At 41.7% G+C, this 15,251-nt stretch overlaps 1 protein-coding gene across 1 annotated transcript in view; it reads left to right on the forward strand.

Annotated features, from left to right (window-relative positions):
- The first annotated feature begins 3,823 nt into the window (after positions 1 to 3,823).
- Positions 3,824 to 15,251, forward strand: part of LOC147881541 (NagB/RpiA/CoA transferase-like superfamily protein) — a 40,740-nt gene continuing 29,312 nt past the window's right edge. The window contains exon 1 of the mRNA XM_087402411.1: positions 3,824 to 4,002. Coding sequence (XP_087258537.1) covers positions 3,913 to 4,002 — 90 coding nt within the window. The 5' untranslated portion in view covers positions 3,824 to 3,912. The remainder of the gene's footprint in view (positions 4,003 to 15,251) is intronic.

Below are 15,251 nucleotides of genomic sequence, written 5' to 3' on the forward strand. Positions count from 1 at the left end.
CATAAAAATCAATTAACATCCATTATAATGTGTTAGTCATCCATAATTGCCAAAAGCCATGGCTTGTTTATGGTGAGGTGGGACACTAAGAGGGCTTCAGGATTTTACATATATGGGACATTAATGGATAATGGCATTTATTGGCCTTGTCGTAGTATAAAATGGCTAGGGTCTAGAGGCGATCCTAGGCCTAGGCCGCAAGTTTGGGATTTGGTGGTAAGGCCTAGGAGAGGTCATGGATTCCTTAAAGGACACATGGCACCAACACGGGGTCCCAAGTGGTAAGCTTTGGGTTAAGGGGAGAACTCCACAAAGATCTATAAGGGGTTATCAAAAGCTAACAACCCCAATGAGGCAAAAAAGAAGTAAAGGATGGAATTTATGGCTGGGTGGAAAACATTGAGGCAGTCCTCGTTTAGTAGTGATGTAATATTAGTAATAGAGCAAGCGAGATCAATATTTTGTTAGGCTACAGTAGATTTCAACTTGGGAATGCTCATGCAAGTTTAGTCATGGGAAAATCTACAATCTGAATTGTACTCAACTCTTTTGTAATGCACCAAATGATTATTGCTTGGATGGTTTGCTAAAAATTTGACAACGAATAGAAATTGAGGCTTGCATCTTTGTCAGGCTATCTCATTCTACATTGAGAAACATAAATTGCATCAAGGCATTGGTTGGTAAATGAATCTTTGACAGGTTGGAAGATTTGGTTTGGAAAGCTCATGGGCCCTTTGGCAATGAGGGCTTGTTGATTCATAGTTGTTAATCCTTTATGTAGCCTAATAATGGGTCACACAATTGGGGGGCATGGAAAAAACAATGTGGCTTTGTCTACAAATTTCTTATCACTTTGTATGATGTGGCCTTTTTTTAGAATTTGTGTGTGAATAGGTCGTGTTACCATGCATCTTCCCTTACTTCTTCGTTCATTCATTTCCTCGTTGAAGGGGTGTTAGAAATCAATACTCATATGTGAGTTTCTATTGTCTAGCAGTAATTACCACGTCATCAAATCAAACTCGACTTTCAAACTTTACCACATCATAGGTCAAATAGTGACACATCATCAAACAGGGTTTAACTGGTAATAGTTACCACATCATTGAGTAGGGTTTGATGATAGTTACGATGTCATCTAAAACAGTTCAACCAATGGTAGATACCACATCATCAATTCAAAGTGTTTATCGAATAGTGTTCAAATGACAATGCATCCATTGAGCCTTCATCAAAGGATGCCTATTTTAGATGTACATCAGGGGTGAATCACCTTGATGGTCAAAGGAAAATAAATAGGCAGCATTCAAGACGAGTGTCATTGTCATACCATTTCTAGGTCAACGGCAAAGGCAACTCAATCTATGTATAGTTGCAAACATTTGATAGTTTGTACTCACACCTCAAGGGAGTAGTCACTCACACAATGCATAGCAAAGCGAACCCAAGCAGACAATTGCAAGCTACAAGTCTGAACTCAAGGAGTTCAACCACTTAGTTTTGTGAAACTTATTCAATATAAAGTCACTTAGGCAGTGGGCAGCAAATCGAACTTGGGGAGTTGCAAGTCATGATTGAGTCAAGCTCGTTGATGGATGCGTGTAATTAAAGAAGGATTTTGGTATGATCTATATTCATGAGTTCAGGTGGATTGCTTCATTTTTCTACTGTATTCATTGTCATTGGTCGACATATGGCTATGAATTGAGAGTATTCACTTATTGTATGTGTCTGAGGGCGGCTGGTCATAGGGTGTTCTAATCTCCGATGCTAGAATGTAAGGATCTTAAGCAACTAGAGCGTCAATAGCAATGGCACTAAATGACCGTAAGAAGAAAATTTTGAAAGCAACACTTCAGAATAGAGACTGAAGAGAAGAGCCACCCGAGCACTCCAGAAGACGGTACAACACAAAAGACATGATTAAGGATGAAGAACGAGGGATAAAGCGGGTGCATTGCAGTAAGGCACAACACAATAGGTTGTAGTGACCTCCCTAAGAATTTCATTTAGAACAAACATGTTACCAAAGTTTCCATTGCAATTGTTGTGAAAATAATGGTCGTTTAAGAAAGCTGCTTTGATAACCTTCCTTTTGAGAATGTTCGTGTGATACTCTTCCATTTTAAGAATCTTTGAGCTTGAAAGGTTGGTGTGCCTTGCATTAGCAATCCTATAGTGTGAGGCATGATTGCTATTATAATTCATGCCATGAACCCATCAAGTGTTAGTGAAGGGTTGACGGTGATTTCATGAGTAGTGCTCCTTGAAAGACACATACTTCCCATTCCACCTGTATACCCAACACAACTTGAATCATATTGTGAAATAACATAACCTATAGGTGACCTTGATTCCAGTAGTACTCTTACCTTGATTCTAATGGTACCTTTACCTATGGTATTGCCATGTGAAGGTTATCCTTGACTACCACCATAAGCCTTCATGTAAAGCCAAACCTTGACATGAGGGTGATAAAAAGGCATCAACATATACATTACTCACTTCCTTTTTTCACAACCCTTATAAGGTTTTTTAAAACACAATTTGTTTTGGTGAGAAGTATGACATTAAGTTGCATAGTGCTTTTCAAATATAGAGAAAGCTAATGAATGAATAAGTGGAAGTTTATGAAGAAACAATGGCACGGACATTGATGGTACCTTTATCTTTATTATGTTAGCACCTTTACTTGAAGTAGTGCCAAGTAAAGCATGTCCTTGACTACCACCATAACCCTTGACATAAAGCCAACCCTTGACATGGGGAGTGATATAATGTCATAAGTACATACAATATTCACTTCCTTTTTTCAGAATCCTTATAACTTTTTTAAAAAAGATTGGTTTAGTGAGACTTTTGACATTAAGTTGCATAGTGCTTTTTAAATATAGAGAAAGTTAATTAATGAATAAGTTACTAATAACGAGTAGAGTGGACACTGATAGTATCTCTACCTTTATTCTAGGAGCACCTATACCTTTAGTAGTGCCAAGTAAAGGACTACCACCATAACCATTCATGTAAAGTCAACCCTTTGCATGGGGGTGGCATTGCTCACGTCCTTTTATTCGCAACCCTTATGAGTTTTTTGAAAATGCAATTTGTTTTAGTGAGAATTTTGACATTAAGTTGCGTAATGCTTTTCAGATATAGAAAAAGTTAATCAATGAATGAGGTCATGCAAGTTTGTGAATAAAGAGAGTGGTGGGCATTGATAGTAGGATTTCATATTAAAAGACACTTTACACTCATACAATCATGCATTAAAGAAAAAGCTTGAAATACAACATGCATCAAAGAAAAAGGTTGAAATATAAAGCAAAAGTGCATTTATTCTCCATAAGCAAAAGTGCATTTATTCTCCATTGATTGAATGAGAGAAAGTGTTAGCAACAGGGAGTTTGACAGATGCAATGACGATGGGGAAGAATGGTGGAGAATCTTCATCCATCGCTCGAAAAGAGGAATCGGAGGCCGAGGGTGGGGACACGGAGCGTCGATATATTGAGCGGGTGGAGAGACGAATTTTCCATGTGGCATGCAAACACTAAAGGTTGGGACACCCGACAGGGCTCGGGGGAGAGACGAATGTTCTAGGTGGGCATGAGTACGCGAAAGTGTGGCACAGAAGTGGGCAAGGGGTGATGAGGGGAGGGTAAAACTTGCAAAGAAGTGGGCACGGGGCCTCGTTTGAAAAGAGGGAGGGTAAAACTTGCAAAGAAGTGGGCAAGGGGCCTCGTTTGAAAAGAGGGAGGGTAAAACTTGCTTTTTGAGGGATACAAAATTTGAAGCTTCTCCATCGCCAGATAATTAATCTTATCCATCGCCATAGCCAACTTCTCCATCTCCATCTCCATCTCCACTTCTCATTTCACATTTTGCCTCCCCTTCTCCCCATTTCCTCTCATGGATCACTCCCCTCCTTGCCATCCCTCCCATGATACCGCTCTCCAATCGATCGTTTACACCCCCGGTCGCCTCCAGCTCCTCGACCAGGTACTCTTCCGATTCCGCATCCTTCCCGGAGTCTTTGTGCTTTGACACTGTCTGCAGTCCCTGAATTTTCGTTCAACTTGAAGGAGTATTTGGTTTCCAGTGAACAATGGTACAGTAGATGCTTGGTTTACGACTCCAGCTATTAGTTCTGGCTCGCGCCATTGAGGAAGCAGAATTTTGCATTTGACTTGATTTCCTTGAACCGTTCGCTATTTTATTACCTGTTCGTGATTCAAGATAGCAGCAATAATCATCGCCACAAAGTCAATGGTTGTCCGCCGTTGGAAATTCTGATCATTATTACCGTCCTTGTGCGTTGCAGGGAAGACCATATTGACATCAGAAAAGTGCCACATTCTTGTCTAACCAAATTCATTGCTTTGTTTTGAATTACAAGCTTACATCGATTTGTGAGTTACATAGTCTTTGGAGGGCCCGAAGATCGCCACATAGCAAGATAATTTAAAAATCGCAGGTTTATATACTTGATAGCTCGTTAGAAGCGGAATTGCCATTTGATTACGCAAGACGGTAAAGTGGCGAAAACCATTGTCTCAAGTGTCCGTTCGTTCCTATGCCAAAAGACTTTTTGAGGAGGGAGTTCTCTCGTACTAGCTTGACTGACGCATCGTTCGTAGTAAAACAATCACTTGCATCGTTTACAATATATTTCGAACACCTATGTATATGATCTGCAAAGGTGACCGATTTGTTTTGAGATGGAGAAATGGCACCCCTTGAAATATCGTTGATACGGTAGCTAGTGGATTTTGGAAATGTCGCCAAGGAAAGGCTGACGAGTAAATATTCAAATTTTCAATTCAAATTTCAAAGCTTGAAGCACGACACTGCAATCTAGAGCAGATACTCAAATTCCAGGCTGGCAACTATCGTCAAATTGCAGGTTAAAGCATGACAGCTTAGTGCTTACAGTGTATAAGAGTAGGTCACAAAAAACGTATTTAAAGGATTTACGTGGATTCAAATTTCTTTCGGCTATTTTAGCCAATTTAGTGAGGTCTCTAAGAGTGGTTGGGTTGAATATTTCAACCTCATACCTCACATTAGGGTTTAGGGCTGCTACCTTTTCCAATAGAAGGTCAAATTTTTTTCATGCATTTGTGTATGAAAGTGCCTTTCATTTTTCACCACAAACTTAGCCCATTCAAGAACATGCTCTCTTCCTGTTTGTAACAATGACCTCCATATTAAAGCATCGTTTTATAGATGCAATGTGAAGGAACAAATGGAGAAAGGTTGTGAACACACGTGAGCAAGAAGTGGTCACACAGAAACTCCAATAGAATGGTCGATGAGAATGAAGTACAAGTACTTGGTATATATAGTACCCAAGTACCACACACCAAAATAGACTGAGACCTAGTCTATCCTACACCACCATATCATTGTATGTGTCTACAAATCCCCCCTCAATGATATGGCTGAAGTACTTTGGAATGATCTCAGAAGTACCTGCTGACCTAAAGTACCATGGTTGCACAAATTCATCCTTGTGTGGATATAGCAACCTATGAGAGTACAAAATAAACAATGTCATTTTACAACCCCTCTTGACATTGTTTTAATGTCTCAGATCCCCAAGCCTTGTCGATGACGTGTGAAAAGAGGTGCTGACAGGCTTTTGGTGAAGATATCTGTTACATTGTCCTCAGTGGAACAATAGATAAGGTCAATGAAGCCATTTGAAATACAGTCCCGTACGTAGTGATGATGATTTTCAATGTGTTTCATGCGAGCATGAAAGATAGGATTGTTGCCAATGGCAATGCAACTCTGGTTGTCACAAAGGAGAGAGGTTGCCTCACCATTCTGTGCATGATGCAAGTCATGCAAAAGCTTTATCAGTGAAGATGACGGTAGGAGTAGTCTGACATGCATAAAGATCTGCAAGTAGCTTCTGAAGCCAAACACACTCCACTGTTGCTGTAAAAGCTGCCCTGTACTCAGCTTCACAGCTAGAAGTAGCAACTGTACTCTGCTTCTTGCTGAACCAAGAAACGCATGAAGTACCAAGCATGAAACAGTTGCCACTATGTTACACACGAGTGTCTGAACAACCAGCCCAATCACTACCAGTGAATCCATGCATGACAAGTGAAGTATCAGCCCCATAAAGAAGGCCTAAAGACTGAGTGCCTTTGAGATATTTGAAGACATGCTTCATAGCATGCCAATGGTGCGTAGATGGGATGTGCATATATTTGCTCAACTGTGAGACAACATACTGTAGATCAGGTCCCATATGGCATAAGTAACCTATTGATAGAGAGTGACATCACATGTACTGTTGCCATTCTCAGAAGAGAAGTGAAAACGAGGCTCTAATGGTGTGGATACTGGCTTGCAATCCTCAAAACTGAAAACGTTGCAAAAGCAGTCCAATGTACTTGGATTGTGACATCAAAATGCTCCCCTCACTGCTAGCAAATTGGATGCCCAGATAGTAGTGCAAAAGACCAAGATCAGACATAGCAAATGTAATCAAGCTTAAAATCTGCAATTTGCTTAGCATGTCTCCCAGTCACAAGCATGCCATCCACATAAAGGACTAAAATCAGCAAATCTGTCCCACTCTTGCGGATGTAAAGGGTAGCCTCTATAGGGTTGTTCTGAAAGTCAACATCATTCCATGGGCATGTAGAGTGGGTGGACTCGATGATCGATGGGTGCGTTGCGGTAGTAGTGCCAGAATTTCTCCAGCTTCAAAAATGGGAGCTGCCAATTGGTTATAGATTGGCATGTGCACTGGTTGCGGGGACGGGGGCATTGGGGGCGAGGTGTATCCTCCTCTTGTGCGCTTGGGATGCACGCGGTGCCAGTCGTCGAATGACTGTGCTATGAACTGTCTGAGAGGGCGTACCTTGAGAATTTCAAAGAGGTGGAGGTTGGAGCCCTCGAGCTGGTGCTTCCAATGGTGCATTAGCACACTATCCGGTAACTCTTGGAAGGACTGCAAGTCTGGATGCCAATGAACATCTTCAGGAGGAGACATTGGCGGGGATGGCGGAGCTTCGTCATCGGCAAACGGCATTGGTTCTATCTTTGGGGGGCCTGCAGGAGTTGCAGCGTCGGTGCTTTGTACAAAATGGGCCGCTTTGAGCAGCGTGTTGAGGCTTCGTCGGGGAGGTCGACCGGAGCGTTGGAGGTGATGGATTGGGAGGGTCCGTGCTGTGTGGTGGTGGTGTTGGAGGCATTGGACACGTACTCGGGTAGTGTTGTCCAAGGAAGAGGAGGTTGGGCAGCTTGTTGGGTGGGTTGGGTGAGATCTAGTGGAGGCGGTAATGAGTCTGAATCTGGGAATACCAAGCTTGAGGTGCCTGCTTTAATCCATAGAGGGCTCTCTTCAAGCGGCATACCTTGCTTTTAGAACCTTCAACCTCAAAGCCAGGAGGTTGGGAAACATAGACCTCTTCTTGCAAATGCCCATGAAGGAACGTTGTCTTGATATCAAGCTGATGTACATCCCAATGAAAGTGGGCAGCAAAGACAATAACAATGCGAATAGTAGTGATCTTGGAAGTGGGAGCAAAAGTCTCCTCAAAGTCAATGCCTTGCTGTTGAGCATAGCCCTTAGCAACAAGACGGGCTTTGTAACAGTCCACTGAACCATCAGCTTTCCTTTAATTTTATAAACCCACTTAGTTCCAATGGCATTCTTGCTAGGAGGCAAACCACACAACTCCCAAGTGTTATTCTAATGGATAGAATCCAATTCAGCTTGCATAGCCTTCAACCAACAATCATTCTGAAAGGCATCCTGATGACATGATGGCTCTTCATTGCATGCTGTAGCAACCAAGGCATAAGCAAAAAAAACTAGCATGCCCTTTCTGGACAGCTGCTCTAGTAAGGGCTGGCAGAGGAGTATCTTGTTTGCTGTCTTTTGATGTGTCAAGAAGCCAACAAGGGACCTTTTTGGGCTCTTGGATTTCAGCTCTTTCCTGGCTAAGAGCCTTGTGCAAATGGTCCTGATCAATCAGAGGCATATCAGGCTGAATAGCTTCCCGGAGTCTTTGTGCTTTGACACTGTGTGCAGTCCCTAAATTTTCGTTCAACTTGAAGGAGTATTTGGTTTCCAGTGAACAATGGTACAGTAGATGCTTGGTTTACGACTCCAGCTATTAGTTCTGGCTCGTGCCATTGAGGAAGCAGAATTTTGCATTTGACTTGATTTCCTTGAACCGTTCGCTATTTCATTACCTATTCGTGATTCAAGACAATAGCAGTAATCATCGCCACAAAGTCAATGGTTATCCGCAATTCTGATCATTATTACCGTCCTTGTGCGTTGCAGGGAAGACCATATTGACGTCAGAAAAGTGCCACATTCTTGTCTAACCAAATTCATTGCTTTGTTTTGAATTACAAGCTTACCTCGATTTGTGTGTTACGTAGTCTTTGGAGGGCCCGAAGATCGCCACATAGCAAGACAATTTAAAAATCGCAGGTTTATATACTTGATAGTTCGTTAGAAGCGGAATTGCCATTTGATTACGCAAGACGGTAAAGTGGCGAAAACCATTGTCTCAAGTGTCCGTTCGTTCCTATGCCAAAAAACTTTTTGAGGAGGGAGTTCTCTCGTACTAGCTTGACTGATGCATCGTTCGTAGTAAAATAATCACTTGCATCGTTTACAATATATTTCAAACACCTATGTATATGATCTGCAAAGGTGACCGATTTGTTTTGAGATGGAGAAATGGCACCCCTTGAAATATCGTTGATACGGTAGGTAGTGGATTTTGGAAATGTCGCCAAGGAAAGGCTGACGAGCAAATATTCAAATTTTCAATTCAATTTCCAAAGCTTGAAGCACGACACTGCAATCTAGAGCAGATACTCAAATTCCAGGCTGGCAACTATCGTCAAATTGCAGGTTAAAGCATGACAGCTTAGTGCTTACAGTGTATAAGAGTAGGTCACAAAAAACATATGAGCCACGATGCCACGCCAAATATTGTAGGCTTGAATTGGTCATATATATTTTTCAATTTACATTTATTAAATAACTCCCGTTCTCAAGATTACATTCTAAAATTTTAAATATTTGAGATGTCTCAGGATTATATTCTAAATGACTAATGCCTCACGTTCAAAATTTTAAATATGCAAGATGTTCTTCCTGTGCTGAAGGTGTGGATAAGCTTTTAGGGGTCGACATCATTACAGCAAAAACTAATGCATGTCTTAGGAGTGTAGTTTTTAGAGATCGTGTAAATTGCCAAGAGCGAGTCTAGAAGGAAAGCTGCAAAAGAAGAAGATTCCAAGAACAACGGGACTGAGGGTGAAGGCAAAAAAAAGAAAAAAAGAAAATGCTTTTACTATGACAAGCTAGGAGACCTTGCTAAGGATTGCAAGAAGAAGATGGTGGATCAAGGATAATCAAACAGTATGGCAAATGTAGTAGTTGAAGTATGCCAATGAGACATGGCAAGATATATGCTTTATAAAAGCGGATTTTGACAAGGCATATGATAGGCTGGATTGGGGTTTCTACTTCAATTCTGATGGATATCCCATTGAACAGATCAATAAGGCAAGGATGCCGTATTGCTCCTCTACTATTTTCCATAGCCTTAGTGTGGATGGGGCCATCAAAGGCATTGGACTTCCTGATGGAATGCAGTTGGTTAAGCAATAATTTGCAGATGAAACCATGCTTTCACCTAAGGAGTTATTGCTTATCATGAAACCTTCTACTTGTCCTTAGAGTTTGTATTTAGGAACTATCGATATTTTCTTAGAAGCTCCGTCTCCTTAGCAAGGTGATCCTGATGTTCCTCAAGTTAAATGGAGAACTTGGTCGGATTAGGCCGTTTTGCTATAAATCATCAATCTATTTGTCTACCTCCTCCTATTCATCCTTTAATGAGCTCTACATGGAGGAGAAACTACTCCATTTCTATCCATTCTCTACAAAGAGTACAACTATTCTCTATGTAATGTATTCACAAACCCATACACCTTGAAAAGGTTACGAGGTCCCAAAGGTGTTGGTTGAATGGACAGCATTCACTAGTAGTTTGATAGTCACGTTAGATTTATGGGATGAGGAGGTAGAAGCCTCGCCGTCCTGCTTGGATGCTTTAGCTTTCCCTTTGACTGAATTGTCTTGGCAATTTTAGCCAAAATAATAGGACATTTATGTTAGACATGCCCTCGCTTATGTTTCTTACATCCAAAACATTTTCCTTTCTTAATCAGTTTTCTTTTCTTCATCAATCATGGAAGGAAATGGCACCCATACGGAATGTGGTACAAGAGCCTTTTCCTTTCCCTTATTAAAGGATTTACGTGGATTCAACTTTCTTTTGGCTATTTCAGCCAGTTTAGTGAGGTCTCTAAGAGTGGTTGGGTTGAATATTTCAACCTCATACCTCACATTAGGAAATGGCTTATGTTTCTTACATCCAAAACATTTGCCTTTCTTAACCAATTTTCTTTTCTTCATCAATCATGGAAGGAACGGGCACCCATACGGGATGTGATTATATTTGTACAAGAGCCTCCTTTCCCTTATTAAAGGACTTACGTGGATTCAATTTTCTTTCGGCTATTTCAGCCAACGTGGTGAGGTCTCTAAGAGTGGTTGGGTTGAATATTTCAACCTCATACCTCACATTAGGGTTTAGAGCTGCTACCTTTTCCAATAGAAGGTCAAATTTTTTTCATGCATTTGTGTATGAAAGTGCCTTTCATTTTTCACCACAAACTTAGCCCATTCAAGAACATGCTCTCTTCCTGTTTGTAACAATGACCACCATATTAAAGCATCGTTTTATGGATGCAATGTGAAGGAACAAATGGAGAAAGGTTGTGAACACACGTGAGCAAGAAGTGGTCACACAGAAACTCCAATAGAATGCTCAATGAAAATGAAGTACAAGTACTTGGTATATATAGTACCCAAGTACTACACACCAAAATAGACTAAGACCTAGTCTATCCTACACCACCATATCATTGTATGTGTCTACAAATTCCCCCTCAATGATATGGCTGAAGTACTCTGGAATGATCTTAGAAGTACCTGATGTACCTAAACTACCATGGTTGCACAAATTCATCCTTGTGTGGATATAGCAACCTATGGCAGTACAAAAGAAACAATGTCATTTTACAACCCCTCTTGACATTGTTTTAATGTCTCAGATCCCCAAGCCTTGTCGATGACGTGTGAAAAGAGGTGCTGATAGGCTTTTGGTGAAGATATCTGCCACATTGTCCTCAGTGGAACAATAGATAAGGTCAATGAAGCCATTTGAAATACAGTCCCGTGTGTAGTGATGATGATTTTCAATGTGTTTCATGCGAGCATGAAAGACAGGATTGTTGCCAATGGCAATGCAACTCTGGCTGTTACAAAGGAGAGAGGTTGCCTCACCATCTTGTGCATGATGCAAGTCATGCAAAAGCTTTCTTAACCACATGCATTCCATAGTGGCTGCATTTACTGCTTTATACTCTGCTTCACTAGAGGAACGAGAGACTCGGTCTTGCTTCTTACTCAGCCAAGAGATACAAGTTGAAACCAATGAGAAGCAATAAGTTGGAAGTGGATCTTTGTTGGCTATGGCAATCAATAGAAGCTCAGAAATGAGTGATAGAAGACCAGAAACGTGCTGATGTACTGAAAATGTTGCTATAATGAGTGGAGGCTCAAGAGGGAGCCAAAATGACAAAACCCTAGGGCTAAATGCCCTAACTGGACTAAGTGTCCTAACGGACCTAGGTGTTACATGTACTAACTGTACCAATAGTCCTAATTGACTATAACTAGGCCTACAAGGCACCTACCAAGGAATAAGTGGCACCTATGGATAGCCCATAGAATGGCCTGCAAACCCCTCTCCATGGTATGGGCTGAAGTATCTTGGACATGTCTCAGGATACTTGAATATCTAATGTCATGATTGCACATGTTCATCCTGTAGGGATATAGCACCTATGACTATACAGAGTACAATAGATCAAGTTACAAAAGGTACTAAGTTTAAAGCTTGCCGAAAAGCCTCAAACTTAGGTCAAGGTAGAGTCTTTGTAAATTGATGTGCCAAGTTGTCTTCAGTGGGAACATAAGACAACTGAATATCACTTGCTGATAATTCTCTCTGACAGTGATAGTGAACCTCAATATGCTTTGTGCGAGCATGGAAAACAGGATTCCATGCAATAGTCAAAGCACTTTGACTATCAGTGAAGATGACGGTAGGAGCAGTTTGACATGCATAAAGATCTGCACGTAGCTTCTGAAGCCAACCACACTCACTGTAGCTGTAAAAGCTGCCCTGTACTCAGCTTCACAGCTAGAAGTAGCAACTGTACTCTGCTTCTTGATGAACCAAGAAACGCATGAAGTACCAAGCATGAAACAGTTGCCACTATGTGACACATGATTGTATGAACAACCAGCCCAATCACTATCAGTGAATCCATGAATGACAAGTGAAGTATCAGCCCCATAAAGAAGGCCTAAAGGCTGAGTGCCTTTTAGATATCTAAAGACACGCTTCAGAGCATGCCAATGGTGCGTAGATGGGATGTGCATGTATCTGCTCAACTGGGAGACAGCATACTGTAGATCAGGTCTCGTATGGCATAAGTAAATCAAACAACCAACTGCCTGTTGATAGAGAGTGACATCACATGTACCGTTGCCATTCTCATAAGAGAAGTGAAAACCAGGCTCTAATGGTGTGGATACTGGCTTGCAATCCTCAAAACTGAAAACGCTGCTAAAGGTGTCCAATGTACTTGGATTGTGACATCAAAATGCCCACCTCATTGCTAGCAAATTGGATGCCCATATAGTAGTGCAAAAGACCAAGATCAGACATAGCAAATGTAATCAAGCTTAAAATTTGCAATTTGCTTAGCATGTCTCCCAGTCACAAGCATGTTATTCACATAAAGGACTAAAATCAGCAAATTTGTCCCACTCTTGTGGATCTAAAGGGTAGCCTCTATAGGGTTGTTTTGAAAGCCAAGTGTGAGCAAATGAGTATGAATCCGGGAATACCAAGCCTGAGGTGCCTGCTTCAATCCATAGAGGGTTTTCTTCAAGCGGCATACCTTGCTTTCAGAACCTTCAACCTCAAAGCCAGGAGGTTGGGAAACATAGACCTCTTCCTGCAAATGCCCTGGGAGCAAAAGTCTCCTCAAACTCAATGCCTTGCTGTTGAGCATAGCCCTTAGCAACAAGACGGACTTTGTAACGGCCCACTGAAACATTAGCTTTCCGTTTAATTTTATAAACCCACTTAGTTCCAATGGCATTCTTTCTAGGAGGCAAACCACACAACTCCCAAATGTTATTCTAATGGATAGAATCCAATTCAGCTTGCATAGCCTTCAACCAACAATCATTCTGAAAGGCATCTTGATGACATAATGGCTCTTCATTGCATGCTGTAGCAACCAAGGCACAAGCAAAAAAAACTAGCTTGCTCTTTCCGGACAGCTGCTCTAGTATGGGCTGGCAAAGGAGTATCTTGTTTGCTGTCTTTTAATGTGTCAAGGAGCCAACGGGGGACCTGTTTGGGCTCCTGGATTTCAGCTCTTTCGTGGCCAAGAGCCCTTTGCAAATGGTCCTGATCAATCAAAGGCATATCAGGCTGAATAGCTGGCTGCACATGTGGCTGCAAATGACCAACAGAGTGAGGAGGTAGAACCTCAGATGGAATATCATCATGAGCATCGGACAGAAACAAAGGCATCAAGCTGTCAAAGATATCTGGGGCATCAACAACGGGCTGTTTTTGACAGTCCAGCAAAGGCATCATGGTAGATTCATCAACACAACATCCCAGATTGACAAAACACTTGCCCGTGCAGGGCTGATAGAGCTTATAGGCCTTGCTCTCTGCCAATAAAAATGCCCTTGACAGCTTTATCATCCAACTTGGTGTGTGTCTGTGAGGGCATATGAGCATAGGCCAAGCATCCAAAAGTCCTCATGTGAGAAATGCGAGGCTTACGACCCGTCCAAGCCCCATAAGGTGTGATAGTCTGCAATGCCTTTGTGGGACATCTGTTCAAAATGTAATTAGCACACATGACGGCATCCAACCACAACTTGTTAGGCAAATGTTTGCCTTTCAACGTTCACCTGGCCATCTCCATCACTGACCTATTCTTCCGCTTAACCACAGGATTCTGTTGAGGAGTATACGGCATCATGCATCGATGATGTATGCCACATGAAGCCAAAAAAACAGCAAACTCCTTTGACATGTATTCACCCACCCCTGTCTATATTAAGGTGAGCAACATGCAGCCGACTCTCATTCTCAGCCAAGGCAATAAAATGCTTGACGCATGAAGAAACTTCAGATTTGGATTTCAAGGGGAAAATCCAAGTGTACCTGGTGAAGTCATCAATAAAAGCGACAAAATAATAGAATCCCCCAAGAGTTGCAACCTCATGGGTCCACAAACATCACTATGAACCAAATAGAGCTGCACCAACTCTCCCATCCTTGGGAAACACAGCATGATGGATCTTACCAAGCAAGCATGGTTCACAAACATGCTTTGAATGCATTTGCATTTTGGGAACATCAACAACCATACCATCCTTATATAACTTCACCAAAGCTCCAAAGTTGAGGTGTCTAAACTTCTCATGCCACAAATGGGTTTCTGCCATGGTAGAATCAAGAGCAAAGGCATGTGCATCTGCAAGTGCAGCATCATTCAAACACCTGTCATATGCATCAAGTCTATAAAGACCTCTAGTCAATGTGCCAGTCAAGACCATGGTAAAGGCATGTTTAGCATCATACACTGCACACCTAACACCATAAAAAAGAACTTGATAGCCACATGTAGCTATGGCTGAAATAGGAATGAGGTTCTTGCGAATGCCTGTAACATAAAGCACATTCTCTAGAGTGACAATACCACCAGAGACAGAAGTAAGAGCAACTTGCCCAATACCTTTCACGCTATATGATGCATTATTGGCACATGTGACTCTTTCCTCTGAGATGTATGCTCTAATGAGCTGAATAACTTCCTGCAGGAAGTGATGTGCCTGCTAGCACCACTATCAAAGAACCAGGCATCACGAACATCTGAAACTGCCATGCAGGCATCATGAACATCATGATCATACTGACATGTAACCAAGAAAGCCCAATGCTGGTCTTGTGTAAAATTAGCTAACTCATGTCGATCTTCTGTACTAGAAGAACAGATACTGCAAGACTAGACTCTTTCTTCTTCTT

Source organism: Dipteris shenzhenensis, chromosome 31 (assembly GCF_047967505.1).
Source record: "Dipteris shenzhenensis isolate YYH24624 ecotype China chromosome 31, Dip_SZ_1.0, whole genome shotgun sequence".
NCBI lineage: Eukaryota > Viridiplantae > Streptophyta > Polypodiopsida > Gleicheniales > Dipteridaceae > Dipteris > Dipteris shenzhenensis.